Raw genomic sequence first — 19,596 nt, forward strand, 5'->3', positions numbered from 1 at the left:
ATTGCCATGAATAACAGGGATGTGCTCAGAGTGATGAAAACAATGTTTCTGGCCATGGTTATGGTCTTTGGTGTGGTTTCAAGTGAATGCCACATCATACCACCTCACATCTTCAAAGTCAATTTAAAAGTCAACACCCAAAGTGTATCTAGAGTGTGGTGATCCCCCGGTGCAATCAAGTGGCTGCTAGCAGACCCTGGGTGCTACAACTATGTACCCTTCTCTCACTGGGAATCCCCTCAACCTGAACCCACTGAACTACTTTGTTTGGTCATATGTTGAGAACATCACCAACATGACCTCCCAGAACATCAAAGCCAGCTTGATCGTCATCATCCACCGAGTATTCACTGAACTACTGCCGGCACTAGTGGAAAAGGCATGCTCTTAGTCCCGGACCTGTATCGAGGCAGTGATTGAGGCTGAAGGCGGCTACATTGAATAGATGTTAGCACTACTACATAATCAAGTTTCCAGAATTTATTTTTTCAAAAAGAGTTTTAAAATAAAGCTGTAGTGTTGCTTTCTTTTGGGCAACAACTCTATCGATCCATCTTGTAGGTTTGTTTTCATCATGATTTCATGAACAGTTATTACTTTTCAAAATCACTAATTTTATGTTTTGTTTCCTTTTTTTATTTTATTTTCTTTCTTTTTGTTTTTAGTTCTTGGTCATCGACCCAAAGAGGATCAACAACGACCTTTACCAATTGGTAACCAGAAAACGCGTACGCCTTCACAGACTTGTGCTTCAATCAAGAAAAAACAACTGGAACTTCTTATGGAATCTTACTCAGAAGTAAGTGTGTTGGGCAAACCATGAAAAAAAATCTTCATTACCGTTTCAAGAGAGTCACCACCTATCCTCGAGTGGCTTTCAGACCTTGATAAGGGTTAATGAGTGTAAGGTGGTCACTAAGAAAACAATGTAGTGAACGTTAGTGGTGGAGATTGGGCAGAATTTGATTATTTAAGGGGGGGGCAACTCAACAAGAACTTGTTTACATTGGACTTGAAGACGACCATATTGTAATTAGCTGGAAAGCAGCCAAGTGGAACAGTTTGATAGACTGACAGTTCTAGGAAAGAAACTTTGTACATGGAATTTACATTTAGATTTGGGATTATAGTCAGCTAATGTACTTCCTAACTTTTGGCATGGCTGCTACCAGAAGCGATAACGAGGCAAATCAGTTCGCATTTTTCTCTCACGCCTGTATCTCCCCGGTGCATATACTCTTTTTTTTTTTTATTACGTTTTTTTTTATTTTTATTTTTTTTTTATTTAATAATCGTTGAAAAGTTTTTTTCGGTCTTATTTTAAATTACGAATTATTGAAATTAGCTCTATCTTTTTTCTTTTAAAAAGAATTATTGAAAACCCTTTTTGTGCTTTTTTTTTTTTAAAGAATTATTGAGAATGCTTTTTTAAATCTTTTGGGAATATTATGTATTGGATACTTTTTTTTTTTTTTTTAATGTTTGAAATTTTGTTATTTGTATTTCAATAATTTCATTTATTTTGATTTCAATAATTTTATTTTTAAACTTTCATAAGCATATTTATTATATAAATTCAAATAAAAAAAAACATTTTGGAAATTAAAAAACTTATTTTTAAAATTAAAAAAAACAACATTTTTATAATTTTTGTAACATTTCTTATAAAATTTCAAATAAAATAAAAACTTAATTTTGTTATTAAAAGTGCAAATAAACACTAATTGTGTTATTTTTATTGATATAATTTTTAAAAAATTTATTTGTATATATTTTTTTTTTTCAATGTCCTTTTCTTACAATTTATGTCAATAAATCACTTCATAATAGAAATACTAAAGAACAATAAAAGTTGAAGGAACTGATTTGCCCTGTCACCATTTCCGGTAGCAGCCATGCCGGAAGTTAGGAAGTATTTTAGCTGACTATTACCAGATTTTTAGATCTAAAGAGTAGGGGAAATTGTTGATAGTGGTGTTAGCTATACGAGTGCTTGCTGTGAAAGTCTGACAGGAGGAACTACAGATTGAAACTCAGACCAGCACTTGCCATGAAAATGACGATAGAGCAAAGGCTGTTTTTGTTCACTTTTATAATAATGATATATTAAAAGAATTTTTTTTTCTTTAATTTGTATAATTTAATTGATAAACAACAGCATCTTTCTATATATAAAGTTAGGCATGTGCATGTGTTCATTTGTAAAGTACAAGATTCACTCCAAAGGTAATTAGTTGATCATTATGAATTTGGGAACACAGTTGTTAGGCATAAGAGTTCATAATGTGAGCTATATTTAGTTTATAAAATTTTAACAATAATTATCAGACTTCTGTTAATAAATATTCCCTAAATTTCAGTTTCTCGGGAATATTTTAAAGGACTTTAGGGGCATTATATTCATCATAGCCTCTCATTTGAAATTTCAAATATTTCAGATTTGCATTAAATTTGTTACATGATCATTAGAAATAAATAATTCAGATTCCTTCAATTTTTTTAAACCCTTTCCAACTTAAGTCTTAAATTTCAGACATTTTCTAGAATCAAAATCATATAATGGATTTTGATCAAAATTTGAATAAGGATCCTAGACGAGAGGTTTAGTATCATCATATCTTTATTTTAATTTTTTATAAATGCACATAAAAGTGAGATAAAACTGTTCTGCTTGGAGAATTCAAATGAATTCACTGCATCCTGCATCTACCATTACCAATCAACAGCTGAGCCATTCTCGGTTCCAGCGACTAGGATGAAGTGCTTGACAGAGTTTGAAATAGACTTTGTAACCTAGTGACGGATGGGCTTTTCTGTTCTCTGCAACCTCTTTCTCACGGAAGAGATGTTGCGAGCCTATCTCTGCTTTACCGTTATTTTCATGGCAAGTGCTCGTCTGAGCTCCAATCTATGCCCCTCCTCCGACCTGACTTTCACGAAAAACACTCGTCTACCTGAAACCACTATCAATAATTTTCTTCTCTCTTTATCTGTGCCCCACATTAAAAACGGCCTTGTGCCTAATTTGCTTTGGTGGGGAAGCAAATAAATACCCCCCCTCCTCTTTATCTGTGCCTCAACCTAAACATAGATTCCATGAACAAAGCTTTCTTCTTAGAACTGCACGCCTGTGGAACTCTGTTCCGTTTTTCTGCTTTCCAACTAACTACATGGTCATCTTCAAGTCCAACGTAAACAAATTCTTGATGAGCCATCCTCCTTAAGTAATTTTCCACTACTAATGATTACTATGACATGTTCCCTTTGCTGTACACTCATTAACCCTTATCCTCAAGTGGCTTCCAGGCCTTGATAAGTGGTGACTCCTTTGTATATATATAAAAAAAAAAAACAAGTACTAAAAATGTGAAAGGGACAGCCATCAACTTATTTCTGTCTTCACCATTTATATCTAAGTTTTCAGTTGGTTGCCACTACATTTCCTCTAGCGATTGGGGCTATCAACTTGCGGATGGCTTCTTCTTTGGGATATCAAAGAACATGACTCAACCAGTGAAGTCTCCTTTTAAGAAGAGTCTCTGTGATGCTGGTGGTATTGCATCTTGCACTGATGATGCAATTTCGGATTTGAAGTGTGTGAAGATCTTTGTGCAGGATCTTGCGGCCATGCAGCAGTATCATGCGTATATTTTTAATTTCATGTTTCCGAATTTTTGAGATGAGGATTGATTATTCATATTATTTGGATTGTTTGAACTACTGTTCTCATCTTGAATATTATTTTTTCACAATGTTTCAGCCGATGTAACCTCCGACCTTCTTCAGGTATACCTTGTCAAATTCGTAAATCTTCAGATTTCCAAACGGAGCCCTTGATAAGTAGTAGTGACTCATTTATAATAAAAATAAATCAATCTCGTGACTTTTTTTTTTTAGACAGACAGACAGGTTTCATCTATGATGACGATAAAAAAGAAAGAACAAAATCAGTGTTTCATTTTTTTTTTTTTTTTAATTTTTCTTTTGACATGTAGGTTTCATTCCCCTTCACACACACACACAAACACATAAAAAGAACAAAATCAGTCTCGTTTGACATTTTTGAATTTTTGAGATGGCTGTTTATTTGTTCTTATCTGGAATGTCATTTTCACAACGCTTTGTTTGCATTCTCCCCACCCTTCATGAAGTAAATAAAGGATTCTGTTTGAAATTCTGTCCAAATTCCCGAGTTTTACAGAAACATTCCAGAGTTCAACAAGATACACCTGAGGGAGGTCGGAGGTTACATCAGCCGAAATATTGTGAAAATGACATTCAAGATCAGAACAGTAGTGCCCCTCCCCCCCACAAAAAATAATATGAATAAATCCTGTCCCTCCCCCCACAAAAAAAGAACAAATCAGTCTTGTGGAGTTTGTTTTGTTGTTTTTTAAACAGTTTTATTTCCTCCCACCCCTCGAAACACTGGAACAAAATCAGTCTCATTATTTTTTAGACAGATTTCAATCAAAAATGAATTAAAAAAATCATTAACAACAATAGCAACAAAAAATGGTCAGAAATGATGATAGAAAAACTGTGTTCGATAATTGCCATATTTTGTAGTTGTCCGTAAGCAAATAAATTATCCCCCCCATAATGTGATGATCATCAAAGAAGCAAGCAGCCACGTGTTTGCGTTTTGTGCAAGCGATGAATAGATGAACAATACTCTGTTGGTTCTAATTGGACGTGCACAAGAACTGCCATTATTTGAACCCAGAATCTGTCCAGTACAAAGAAGAGATATGTAGATTGTGGTGCTGTCATGGTTGGTGGTCTGCATATAAGAACGTTTTTTTTTTCTGGCGCAAGACTTGAGACCTGCATACTGTGAACAGTGCTTTGGATCGTGTTAAACCTTTTTTCTTTTTTGTTTTGCTACATATAATCTGTAATTACACCTTTGTTTGTCTTTTTCAGCTCTCTGTCACCCGCTCTGTAAATATTGGTTGGGAAGGAGGCGTTTTAGTGCAGTCGTGTGGTCACTATCTTCACATGGATTGCCACAAACAGTATATAGAGTCCCTCAAGGTCAGTCCCCTTTCGTTTATTTACAGGAACAACGTATAGGGTCTTTGAAATGCCGTCATCTGTTGAAAAATTTTCATATCAAAAATACAGTTTAGATGTTAATAACAAAACTCGTACACTAAAATAAAGATTGGTTCTTGTCCAGAATTTTCCCTATATATAAAAAAAAGAAAAATCTGTATGATGTACGTACCAGTGACCAATTGAAAATATCATATTCCAAAAATCACATAAATAGATCAAGTAGTTTTATTTTTTTAAAGAAAATCATTTTTAAGCAATTAATGGGAATTCATATGCATTACAACAAAATTCTTGCAAGTTTGAACTATTGTTGAGTTATCTCCTTTGTTTCTCAAGATTATTTTCAAGATTGCAACGCGAGACTGTGGTTCCTCTCTAACTCATAAAATTTGATGTTCTTAGTTCAAAATAAAACTACTTGATAGATTTGCATGATTTTTGGAATGTGATATTTTCATTTCGTCACTGGGTATGTATATCATACAAATTTTTCTTTATTTTTTAATATAGGAGGAATTCTGGACAAGAACCTAAAAGTTTGTTTTATTACATAATAAATGATCAATCATAGTTGAGAGTGACTTGAAGGCTCCTTTTTTATTAACTACTACACTGAGATATAGGGGAGAGTGCCACTCCTTACTTCTATTTACACCACTTACTCTTGATACTCACTTTATGGTTGTGAGCATTTGTCAAGGAGACGTCAAGAAATTCAAAATTTACGTCTTTGGTATGACTCGACTAAGGTTTGAACCTAGGTCTTTTGGTTTATTAACGAACACTCTTACTATTAAGCAATGAACCATTTTAGTGCATTACTGACATCATTTTTATTATGCCATCTTGTACTATGCTGTCTTCTTAAGCTTTTCCTGACTATTGGATATGATGAAATGACCTGTTGCGATGACCTCCATACTCACAGGACTTAGTGCCTCCTGATTTTTTTTTTTTTAATTCAGCGTGACGATGCATAAAATCCGATTGGAAAGTTTACAAAACAGCTGCGATAATGCAAATTGTTTTTTTTCCGGGCAGTGTAGGGAAGTATGTTCCTAGTCAAATGGAATCTAATAGTAAGAAAAGAGAAATCCAACATGAGAACCTTCATCCTCGGCTTAAAAAGAAAAAGTGAAAAAGTCTTATCTTGGAATACATTCTATCTAAAGAACTATTTTGCATTTTGGATCAACTTCAGAGGAGTTTCATTCAAGCTGAAATATTATTCGCGGTTTGTTTTTATATTAGTTTTTTAATTTTTAAAAAATTTTTTTTTTTGGCAATTTATAACTAGAGTAAATTGTGGTTTCACTTAATACCTTAACTAGCAAATTCTAGCTACAAATATAATTTGCTGATTTCTATATGTCCTCTGATGAGAAGAATAATAAGAATAGCATTCTTTGAAATGCTGCGGAATAAGGACTTTGTAAATTGTTTTTTGGAGTATTCAGTCGAACAATAAATTTTGATTGTAAAGTTCAACTTACAGTTTTAATTTTCCTATTATATATATATATATATATATATATATATATATAAAATAAAAATTACAATTAAATTTACCAAAATGATCCAAGATGGTAAAATTAAAGAATTAATATTTATAAAATTATCTCGGCCAGATGTAAAAGCTGTTTGCTCGTATATATATATATATATATATATATATATATATATATATATATTAGTGCTTTAAAAATTATACATGGAAAAACCCCTAGGAGCCCCTTTCACCAACAAACTTATCATTGGTATAACACAGAAATACAAAACGAATTATCACGAAAGAGCAAATACTTGGCGATATAGGAGAGAAAAAAAAACTCAATGGGAATTCGTACATACATTTTATATAATTGTATATATATTATTTTACACATATTTTCATTCGTTTTTTTATCTTGTATATCCTTGAATATTTGCTCTTTCATGATAATTTAATTCATTTTTTGTATTTCTGTGTTAACCAACGATTAACTCCTGATGAGTTTGTTGGCAAAAGGGTCCCCTAGGGTTTTTTCCATGTATTATTTTTAAATCACTATGTAAGTGTTTTGTACTGTTAAAGTTATATATATCAATATAGACAATAATTAAAGTGATTTAATAATTAAAAACAATATTAAATTCTCAAAACTTTTGTACAGCAACAATTGTTTTTGTATGCAGATGCCAAATAATTTACTTTTTTGCAAAATGAATAAATGCATGATTTTTAAATGACGTTATTTCTGAGATGGTCATGTATCCGTGCTATTCATGTGATTCAAACTGTGTTTTGAAATTTTTTTACGATAACTATTGATAATTTGTATCATTATTTCAACTGCTACCTTGAATGTTAGTCTCACAATGTTTCCATCTATGTAACCTCCATCCTTCTTCAGTCGCATCTTATTGAATTTTGGAATCTTGGAACACAGAAATATACAAGGAATTTCAAACTAAACCCTTTATTTAATTTATCTGGGTGGATTGTTCTTATTCTGTCAGCTATGTCCGGGTAGAAGTCTTAGGTAATTGTTATTTTTAGTTATTACCGCCTGTCATGAAACCCCGGACCTTCAACCTCAAGAAGGCGGTAATTTTGAACTGATTGTGGTGCAACAGATAAATCTCCCTCTGTATCTATTCAACTGTTTTTTTGCTGTTTTTCTAATTTAATTTTTATTTTTTTTGGGGGGGGGGGTAGTGACGGCCCCTATAAATAAAAATGACTCTAAAACAAAAAAAAATGTGCAGACAGGACTCTCCAAGAACGACTACCCCCCTCCAAAAAGAATAGTGATAACTGAAAACGAGACTGGCCAGGCTAAAAAAAAAAAAATGAACAAGACAGCAGCAATCTTTATATATAATTTATTTCGTGAAAATGAAAATTACAATAAAAATAATTCAATGTAAAATTAAAATAAATTAAAAGCAAAATTCAAATTTACAAAACAAATTTAGGCACAAGGCCCTTTAAGATCTGGGTGGGGGAGTGTTGCAGGGTCTTTGTTACTACAGTGAAAATGGAGTCTTTGGCGACTTTACTCTTGACTGGCAACATTTACCACAATACCTCATTCACTCTGTGGACTCTAAACTAACTAATGAAAACCCCAGCGTTTTTGCAAAAAAGAATATATTTACAATTATTTTGTGTGTGTGTGTGTGTGTGTAAAAAATTTTTTTTTTTTTTTTTTAATTAAAATGTGTGTGTGTGCATGTGAAAAAGTTCAATTCATTGGAAAAGACAGCAGCAATCTTAGTTGGAAATTTAAAAGCCATAAAGAAAGTTAATATTTGAGATGAAATAAAAGCATTTAAAACTACTTCAAAAACACAAAAAAAATGATGCAGGTAGATTGCAAAGTAACTTTTATTGGCTTTGGTAACGTTTATTTGTTGTATATTTGATTTTTCTTTTCATCACTTTTTTTTTTTTTTTTGAATCGCTGTTGATTGTGAAGAGGGTTTTTGAAAATGGACAGTGAAAATCTGCATAAACCCTGTCATCTCTATCCAGAGTTTCTAATTTATCCTTGTAACAATCCGCCGTTATACTGAGATCCCAATCTTTTGAAACAAATGCTTTCTCATGATCCGATTTGGCAAGCCTGTGATCATCGTAATGTCTGCTTCATCTGTTGCCTTTCAACATTTCTACAGCAACAATAAGATCAGAAGTTACATCAACAAAACGTGAGAATATCTTCCAAGACGGGTGCAAATAGTCCAATAATAAAAGTACTTGAATACCGAAGTTCATATGTGCTGATATGTGTAACAGTGGTGTGAAAGTGCTGTTCGTTTATATATATTTTTTTTACATAGGCATCACCACTTATCAAGGCCAAGAGGCCATTCGAGGATAAGGGTTAAAGAGTGTACAATAGAAATTGGACAATGTAGTAATCGTTAGTAATGGAAATTCAGTAAATTTGTTAACTTATATGGAACGGGCTCATCAAAAACTTGGTTACGTTAGACTTGAAGACAACCGTATTGTAGTCAGCTGGAAAGCAGGAAAACTGAAGACAATTCCATAGGCGTGCAGTTCTAAGAAAGAAGCTTTGCTCATGGAATCTACGTTTAGGTTTAGGCGCAGATAAAGAGTGGGGAAAATTAGTGATAGTGTTTTCTGCTAGACGCGGGTGTTTCTTGTGAAAGTTTGGCAAGGGGGGGGACCATAGATTGAAGCTCAGCCGAGCACTTGCCATGAAAATAACGATAAAGCAGAGACAAACTCGCAACATCTCTTTTGTGAGAAAGAGGTTGCAGGGAAGAGAAAAGGACATCCCCTACGAGGCTACGAAGTCCATTTTGAACTCTATCAAGGCAGGATAAGTTCTTTCTAGCAGCTCCTGCCCAAATGTGGCAACAGTACTCCATTCTTGGACGTACCTGGCTCTTATATAGATAGAGAATTACATCAGCAGTGATCTATCTACTGGATCGATAGAAGGATCCCACTATTTTTCCAGCGACCTTGGCAACGGATTTAATGTATGTGTTAAGATCAGGAGTAAAGGTCAAACCCAGAAGCTTGTCAAAACATGAGGCCTCCCCAAGATGAGAGCCATTCATTTCAATTGATGCCAGATGGGGATCGGAGCGTTGAGGATGTAAAGATAAAAGCTTGGTTTTAGATGCATTAAAAGTAACAAGCCACCTCTTTCCCCATTTAATTCAAAATAATTAATACTGTGAGAAAATGTTGTTTTTTTTTTAATTACATCTTCATGGTTCCTGTTCGTCAAAATAACAATACCATATCTCAGAAATATTGTCATGTAATTTTTTTTTATTATTCCTTTATTCCCCCTCCCCAATCTTGACTCATACAGGGTCCATACTTTCAGCAAACTCTGGCGGTAAACAGCGGTGAATATTGGTGTCCATTGTGTCGTCAACTGGCCAATGCTGTCATCCCTCTGATTCCCAATTCCAACAAAATGTCGCTGATTGTGCAACCAGGTGTCACTGATCCACAAAAGATGGCCCATGACATTGAAAAGATGATGTTAACACAAGCAGAATCAAATGTAAGTGTTTCTACTTTTTATTTGTTTTATTTATAAATTTCTTTGCTTTTGATTTTGTGCAGCTTTGTCTTGATTTAAAAATATCGACCCTCACTAGCCAGATTTCAGTTTCATACATTTTCATACTGCACATATATATATATATATATATATATATATATATATATACCTGATAGACTGAAATGCCTCTCTCTCATTCTCTCTTCCGCCTGCTTTCTCTCCTTCCCTCCCTGTCTCTCTTTCCCTCCTTTCCTCCTTTCCTCGTCTCCCTTTCTCTTCCTCACCCTTTTTCACTCTCCTGGCTTTTTTCACTCTACTGCCTTTTTTCTCCCTCTCTCACTCTCTCCCCATTCGCCATCTCCCTCTCCTCCTCCCTCCATTTTTCTCTCTCCTTATTTCTCTCCTTCTAGCCTTTTTTTAACTCTCCCTCCCCCCTCTCTCTCTTCTTCAGACAGAGAAGGAGAGGAAGGCAAGAAGAGAGGGAGTGAGGCAATTTAACTCGAAAAGATTTCTCATATAATTTAATTAAAAAAAAAAAAAAAATCAATGCTGATAGAATCTTTTTTTTTTTTTTTTTTTTTTTTTTTAAGCAATAAACTTGCGTCATGATTTAGTAACTTTGCCTCCAGTTTATCTTTTGATATGTTTTCTGGATAGAAATTGATTCTTTGTTTTAAAAATTGCATGTTTTATTGAACCGCCCCCTTAATTTATTTATATAAATTTAAAAGTTGGGTTTATTTCTCACATTGACGTTAAGGTCAAAACGCCATATTTCAGGTTAATGCAAGTTTACAAAACAGCAGCGTCCTATCTGTTTATATTGCTTACTTATATGTAATCTCAGTAGTAAAGTTAACTAATTTGCATATATCTATGCAAAAGGATACTTTGTTAATTAACTAATTTGTTATTCAATTCAACATTTGTTTTGATTTTAATCTCTATCATATTTTTCTTAGCCTGTCTACTTTTTGTCAGATACTACTGGACTGATCTGGCTTAAGTTTTGCATGGACCTTTATTATAAGGTGCAATTAAGTATCCATTTGATGCACCGTAAGAATTAATATAGATTAATATTTAATGCAAAAATGAGGACAAATCTAAGTATATTCAACCATCAAGTTGGTATAAAGTACTTATTCTAAATCAATGGGCTATAACTTTTGCCCTAAAAAGTCTAGTATAATAAATAGTTCCAGCATCACTTGTCATTTTAAATGTACAGACGGTCTATTATATAGACCACTATGATATACTCTTTTACAAGGTAGTCACCACTTATCAAGGCCCGGAAGCCACTCAGGGATAAGGGTTATTGCGTGTGCAGTAATCAATGGGACAGTATCGTAGTAATCGTTAGTATTGGAGATTTGATAAAGTGTCTTAAGGGGGCGGTTCATCAGGAATTTGTTTATGTTGGACTTGAAGACATCCAGGTTGTAGTCGGGTGGGTAACAGGCAAATGGAACAGAGTTCCACAGGCGTGCACTTCTAAGAAAGAAGCTTTGTTCATGGAATCTACGTTTTGGTTTTGGCACAGATAAAGAGTGGGGAAAGTTTTTGACAGTGGTTTCAACTAGACGGGTGTTTATTGTGAAAGATTGTCATTCATCAAAGAACTCGTCTCCCTCTTATCATTATGTACAAGTAATCGTCTCCCACCTCCTCTGTAAACATATTGTCAATACGTCCACATCATCATTTTATGCCAGCATCACAACAAAATGTCTATAAGATTTGGCCTGCCACCGATGATGTAACATCTGCATAATTTGGTACAACTATTATATACATACAGAATATATATATATATATGCGTGCACAACACCCATTACGTGCACACACACACACCCCTAACATAAGTCTTTCGTTTCCGAAACTGTCTTTTACCTGTTGACATTGACTATGGTATGTTGCTGGTCCTATGCAGTTCTAGGAGATTAATCCTCCCAGGCTTTGCCTTCTCTCTTTGAGAAGAGGTTAGTTTATTGCTAATTGCCTGACACACCTCTACCAGTGGAATGCTGACGCACTTTTTGCAGGTCAGAGTGCTCCTCCTTTGTGGCGCTGGCTCTTCAACCCCACCTTCTGACCCTTGTGTCATATCTTGCTGTGGGAGAGAAATACCGAATCCATCCCAAATTAATGAAGTTACAGTTATCTGAAGAAATATGGAAGTCTTTGTTTAAAAGTTTTTGTTTCCAGTATTTTAAAATAGAGAAGCAATAGGGAGCAGATAGAGCCATCTGGTTAGAAATAAATTGATTCATCAATGATCATCTTTATTAATTTGCTATTAGAAGAAAGCAAAGAAAGTGATGTTGTAAGAAAATTTTCATTGTGTGTTGTTGTGTAGGTATTTATAGAGGAGGTAGGAGGGGGAAGGTCAAGAGTTCTGTAAAGATTCTTCAGGTAAAATTTTTTTTTTTTTTTTTTTTGTCAGATCATACCCACACCCCAATTATTTTTCTATTAATATTGAAGATTCAATGAACTGACGATTTTTTTTTGTTTTTAATTTATATATTTGTAAACTATTATCTTCATCCTTTATAGTTGTTGTTTAACGACATTTGGACCAACTATCCTTCTGGCCTTCATCAGGTGGTTAACCGCAACGGGATAGGAATGCTGAATCTCTTAACTGTATCCCCAGCAATTATTGCGTTCCATAGTTATGAATTATAACAATTATAATTGTTGTCATCTCACAACGTTTTGGCAAACTAATCCTCTGTCCGGCTTTGGGTAGGATTGAAACCGCTATCTTGAGACAATGCTCACCTGCAACTGTAGAGATTCAATGTCTCTATCCACTGTGCCACGGGTCCCGAAAGGCTCATGGCGCAGTGGATAGAAACATCATGAAACAACTATAAAGATGTGGATAATAGTCCGCAAACAAATAAATAAAATGAACTGACGATTGTTTGCTTTTTTTTTTTTTTTTTTAACAGGTTTCTGTATTGCTTCAATCAAGTATCTTGGACGACCTTACTAAAGCGACATACTCCATGTATAGAAAATGTTGTGAACAGTACAAGACTCAGGACAGCATCCGGCTGTTTCTTGCTTCGATTGCCAGGTAATCACGATGAGTAATTAACAGGAAAAAAATAATTACAAACTGAATTCAAATAATCATTTGATTGCAATAAACTAGGATTGCCAGGTAAACTCCAAACACAAAAGGTTGACTCAATTTAATAATTTAATATATATTGAAACAGGAAGTTGTGATATTATTATGCCCCCTAAAAACACCATTAAAATTCTCCAAAGAAACAGAAATTTGCTGAATATTTATTAGCATTTATTTGCTTTCCCATCAAAGCAAAATGTGACACAAGGTCGTTTTTAATGTGGGGTTAAACCAGCTCCCCGAAAAAAGGGCAAAAGGGGCACTCTGGTTGGGACCAAAAATAATAATTGTCACAGTATAGAGCATTTCCCCTCCATTGACAGGGACAAATTACTTTAAGTGCAAAATCTGCAGAACAGATACTACACTTTGATCCTGGCCCGAAATTGATTGATATCTAATATATATATATTGTTAAAATTTCACAGAAATCTGAAATGTCTAGAATTTCATGAAGGGCTTCAACTCCCTTTTCACTGTCTTTGCATGAAAGTAAACTTAAACTTAATATATTCCACATTTGGACCCTCTCACACTTAGCAATGTTTCAAAATTCATAATGATCAGATAATTTAGGAATGAATCTTTTACATGGAAATAGCTAAGCATATATACATATAACAAACCTCTATCTGCATGGGAGCCTAAAATGAAGTACTGTTGCCATATCTGGGCGGGAGCTGCTCAGAGCATCCTATTCTGCCTTAACAAAGTTCCAAACTGGCTTTGAAACCTTGTAGGTGATGCCCTTTTTTCTTCCTTGCGACCTCTTTCCCCACAGAAGAGACGTTGCAAGCCTCTCTCTACGTCATCATTATTTTTATGCCAAGTGTTCATCTGAGCTTCGGTCTATCGCACCCCACCCCCTCTTGCCAAACTTTTACAAAAAAAAAACACTAGTCTAGCTACAACGACCATCAATAGTTTGTGCCTAAATCTAAATGCAAATTCCATGAACAAAGCTTCTTTCCTAGAACTGCCCGCCTGTAGAACTCTCGATTAGCCTTCTTTCCAGCTGACTACAATATGGTTGTCTTCAAGTTCAATGTAAACAAGTTCTTATTGAGCCCCTCCTTTCTCTAAATAATCTTTTCACCCCATTTCCACCACTGACTATTAATATGCTGTTGTCTCAGTTACTACCGTATACTCGTTAACCCTTATCCTCGAATGCTTTCAGGCCTTGATAAGTGTTGACTCCCATGTACAAAGCAAAAACATAGCTATCTTTATATAAATAAACATAAGTAACCTATAAAACTATTCAGTTAGACTATCAAAGTAATATGCAAACACCATTTAAACTGACAATCAAATGTTTCTTCTTACAAACCAATTTCCGTTTGTGATTGTTGTACCATGTTATTGACAATATAATAGTATACTTCACTATAATTAATTTTTAAAAATGACTTAGTCTAACCAAGATGACTAACAAAATGAAAAATTTTTAAATAGTCACTTCAAACTAAAAAATCAATGAGGGGAATAACTCGTATTTTAATTGAAGAACACGAGTTTTCTACCTTTTATCCCCCCCTCCCCTTTTTTTTTTTTTTTTTTTTTTTTTTTTTTTAAGTTATTTTTTTTCTTTTTGGGAATCCAGTTGGATGCCAGATATTCACCTGCTATCTCATACAATCCAACCAATAGATCTTTTTTAAGAGTCACAGTTCCTTTAAGCTCAATTGTTTGTATCTCTATTGCACTTGGTTCACAGAGTATATTTGCCAGATAGTTTTTGGAATTCTTTTTCGTGACCTCTGCAGTCTCTACCAAATTACTCAGACAATTTCTGGTCTAAACATTTGAAATTTTACATAAAGGATATTCAAAGATAGTGCAAGCTTTTTAATCGGTTTGGGTTGAAAATTTGAGCTACATAAATGTATGTATGTATGTTTGTATGTTTGTATGCCTGCCTAAAACTTTCGACAAAGGCGACGGATTTTCACAAGATCAGTATTGTTTTGAAGTTCGACCTTTCAGACGACAAATACTGAAAAATTGGCTAAAAGCATTAATTTCCTCACCCTCAACTGGGCACTTTTCTACAGGGAGGGGTCGCTTTTATCGCCGATATTTTCGAAAGTCATCCCCTCTTTTCGATTGTCTAGCCTTAATTAAAACCTACGTCACTTCTGGTTTGGCGGTGGTCGTAACAACAAAGACGTCACGTTTTTCCTCCTTCGCAGTACAGGTTCGAGCCTGCCTTCCTCCTACAACTTTTTTTTTTTTCCATGCTAGTATATCTATAAAAGTGAAAGTGTCTGTGTGTGTCTGTCTGTTTACATTTCCCTATGCAATAACTCTGTCAAAAATGCTAGAATATATATACAATAGAAAAATGCAAGCATAAAAAGTGTTATGGTTAAACATGGAAAAGTAAAGAACTAGTTGTTAAAACTGGAAAAGAAAAGGACAAGATATTCTAGTAAAAATATAATAAATTTATAGCTTAAAATATTGCAGCATTAAGATTTTTTTTTAATCCAATTTATAACATTATATAATTAATTCTTAATTAATACTGCAATAGTTATAAATTTATTATATTTTTTACTAGAATATCCTGTCCTTTTCTTTTCCAGTTTTAATGAGTAGTCCTTTAGTTTTCCATGTTTAACCATATTACTTTTCATGCTCGCATTTTTCTATTGCAATCCATGATTTTTCCAGGCTCCCAGTAAATTCACTTGTTCTTTATTTAATTTCAGTCTTATTTCTTTGCCCCATAAACATAACATACACATATGTAATAACAATGTACAGCACTCCTCTGGTTTCAATAAAATCTCCCCAATTATCTCCCTTTCATCCACTCATTCTCTGTTTCACTTGTTACTTCCTTTTTTGCAACAGCAGTGAATTAGTAGCAACAGTAGTCACTGAAGCGACGTGGTTGCTATGGAAACCAGTCATAAAAAAAAACCTCGCTCACCTCCTTAAGTTTTTTGACGATTTTGAGCACCAGTAAATTCATAACTTGTTTTACTGAACAAAAATTGCAAAATTCTTTTTCACAATATAGCTGAGAAGGTGTAATAATTGTTTGAAATTTGGTTGAAAAATGAGTGACCGGTGAAGTTTGAAGCAGTTCTAAATGACTAAAACTGACACTTAACCATATATTCAAACACAGTAATGTTTGTAATGATATATACATAAATATATAAATAAATAATTAACTGACCCAAGCTAATATATTCTAAGCTAATAAATATATATTGCTTCCAAGCTTAACTTTGCACTGGTAAAATTTTGTGTGTGTGTATTTATATATATATATATATATATGGTGGAGTAGAGCAACTTGCTTATTGGGAATATCAATTAAGACATAATAAGCAGGTTGCTCTTCCCCACCCTGTACATGTGTGCGTATGTGTTTAATAATTAAGATGTTTACATGTTTTCTTGTTTCCTCTGCAGATCAAATCTTGATATGGAACTGCTTCATTATGGTAACAAACTGATGGGAGATGAACCACCCCCAAGCAAACCCAAATTTTTTAGTAAGTCATTTTGAAAAGAAGAGTTTTTAAAAAAAAATAATAAAATCCTACACTAAATAATAAAGAGCAACGTGTCTGATATATGTAGTAAGTTATGAAAAGGTGATGAATTCTCACGAGAATGAAACGCAGAATATTCTGTGTAGCTTAATTGCCATATATATTCATAACTTACTACCTAGCTCTACTTCTGTGGTGAGCACTGTTGAAGTAAATACTGAAAATTTATGCATAAATTATCTTTTTATATTAATTTATGTGATTAAATGAAGTAATCGTATATATATATATATATATATATATTAAAAATAAATATAAAAAATTATTTTCATACCTACAGACACTAGTGTTTCATACTTGCGCAATCATCAGTGTAGAAAGTGATGATTACTACTGGCTGTGAGACTCAAACCCAATCACAAAGTCACCCTTGACTCCGTAGGCTAGCATTCTATCACAAGGCCACCAGCAATTAACACGAGAATTGAAGGAAATTAAGTGCCTATTAATTCCAAATCAGTTGGTATGCATAGTAAACAGTCAGAGGGTATTCCATGACCGGAAATTAAAATGTTGCCTTTGTGCTGAAGTTGACCACTTATTTTTAATTATCTAAGCAGGTTCAACTTTAATTTCTTAAAGGCGTTTATAACTGGCCACCAGCTGTTTCGATCTTGTCCTGCTGCTGGATCGAGCTGGTTGAGATGAGAGGGTGAGGCTGACTCTGCGCAAACCAATTTCACTTTGAACAAACTCCCAGCTCATATCATTCGTGATCCGTAGGATGATCAAATGGTCTTCGTCATTCAGACAAATGAACACGCTTGTGCAAATATTGGCAAAAGGTGATTTTCTTCTTTTTTTTTTTCTACGTCATCTTTGATAGCAGGGTCAGTTGGCAATGGAAGGCCAAGAAAAGTATGGGAGGAAATTGTACGGATAGATTTGAGGAAAGAGGGATAAGCAAAGACCCAGCCAGAGATAGTTTGGTTTGTAAGTCAATTTTTAAAAGCCGGCCAACACACGGCAGCATGTAAAATGGACATTAAACCGATGATGGTGGCGGTGGTGAGTACAATGATGATGATGATCTCACCGTGTTGTTGACAGGTATATATCATCAAGTTACTCATAAAACATCCGAACCTTTTATAGTTCAGAGCTAAAAGGTCAAAGGTCATCAAGTAGAGCAGAGTGACCTGATGACATAGAAGATGTATGCACCCACATCTTGCTGGGTTATACCCTAATCAAGGTAAAGGTAATCTTGTTACAGATGTACACAAATTTGTTGCATAATCAAGTCATTTGGGTAGGTTGGCTGGTGGAGTTTTGTCTCCTTTTTTAACGTGTCTGGCTGAATAACATTAGAATTAAAATCATGTTTCTTCATGTTGATCGCATAATACGGCACCTTTTACACAATCTATATTATCATTGAGTATATATATATATACTTTATATACCAAATTTCAAATCTGTAGATCCAAAATTCGTTGAGTATATAGGTTGAGAAGTATCCTCTCACACACACACACACACACACGCATATACATTCTCACTTTTATATATATATATACTAGCGAGGGGTACCCGGCATTGCCCGGGTGTTTGGAGGTGTGTAGGGGGGGGGGTTAAAAAAAAAAAAGTATGAGGATCGAACCCGAACCGTTGAGGCGAAGTTGTAAATTAAAGTGTGAAAAAAAAAAAAAAAAAAAAAAAATGTGCGACGTTAACCGTTGCCCCACCGCGAGATGCTAACAGAAACACGTTTGAATTTATTTAATTACTTGGATCTGGCAGGTGCCCGTTTTAATGAGTTAATGAGGTCAAGTTTGACTGCGGGATTTTTATTTTCCCAAGATGTTATAGGAAAAAGACTAACCCACATGCGACGAGCGACAAATGTTGAATATTTATCTTCCCGAAATCGAGCAAATTAAATAGACAGGCGAGCTTCGTTGTTAACTGTGAGATATTACGATTTATATGTGATATAAAAAGTTTTAAAAGTTGTTAGGCGAGCGACCGCTTCTCTGAAAGAAGCCTTTTGTAGACACACAGAAAAAGCGAACACACATACAAACATACATACATTTTCGCTTTTATATTTATAGACTAGCTGCCACCTGGCCTTACCTGGTAGTAAAATACATATAAATGCTATATTGTAATTAATGCAGATTTCATATTTATTATAAACAGAAATACCGTAGGTATTAAACGTGACATTAAATTCCTTTGTCTCCTTTTTTAACATGTCTGGCTGAATAGCTTTAGAATTAAAATCATATTTTATCCAAGTTGATTGCATAATGTGGCACCTTTCTGCAATCAATATTATATTTCTCTCTGTCTGTCCGTTCAATTTTCTCTCAAACTACTGAGCAGATTTGACTGAAATTTTGTATGGGTTTTTGTTATGATAGGGTGTAGCAAACTAGGTATTATGGTATCCATTTGATCTACAATACCACATTTACCCCCTTTTTTTATCTACAATACCACATTTACTCCCTTTTTTTTGATCTACAATACCACATTTACCCCCTTTTTTTATCTACAATACCACATTTACTCCCTTTTTTTATCTACAATACCACATTTACTCCCTTTTTTTTATCTACAATACCACATTTACTCCCTTTTTTTTATCTACAATACCACATTTACTCCCTTTTTTTTATCTACAATACCACATTTACTCCCTTTTTTTTATCTACAATACCACATTTACTCCCTTTTTTTATCTACAATACCACATTTACTCTCTTTTTTTATCTACAATACCACATTTACTCCCTTTTTTTTATCTACAATACCACATTTACTCCCT

General features: G+C 34.1%; 1 protein-coding gene across 2 annotated transcripts in view; it reads left to right on the forward strand.

Annotated features, from left to right (window-relative positions):
* The window catches only part of LOC145263788 (E3 ubiquitin-protein ligase UBR3-like), a 181,947-nt gene that overhangs the window by 117,559 nt on the left and 44,792 nt on the right, over positions 1–19,596 (forward strand). The window contains exons 24-28 of one of the 2 annotated variants that reach the window (XM_080120843.1): positions 666–799; positions 4,927–5,037; positions 9,900–10,097; positions 13,061–13,188; positions 16,678–16,760. In XM_080120843.1, the coding sequence (XP_079976969.1) occupies positions 666–799; positions 4,927–5,037; positions 9,900–10,097; positions 13,061–13,188; positions 16,678–16,760 (654 nt within the window). The remainder of the gene's footprint in view (positions 1–665; positions 800–4,926; positions 5,038–9,899; positions 10,098–13,060; positions 13,189–16,677; positions 16,761–19,596) is intronic. The other variant, XM_080120844.1, reaches the window with a different exon arrangement.

This window comes from Euprymna scolopes, chromosome 39, assembly GCF_053919585.1.
Source record: "Euprymna scolopes isolate OS-2025 chromosome 39, ASM5391958v1, whole genome shotgun sequence".
NCBI lineage: Eukaryota > Metazoa > Mollusca > Cephalopoda > Sepiida > Sepiolidae > Euprymna > Euprymna scolopes.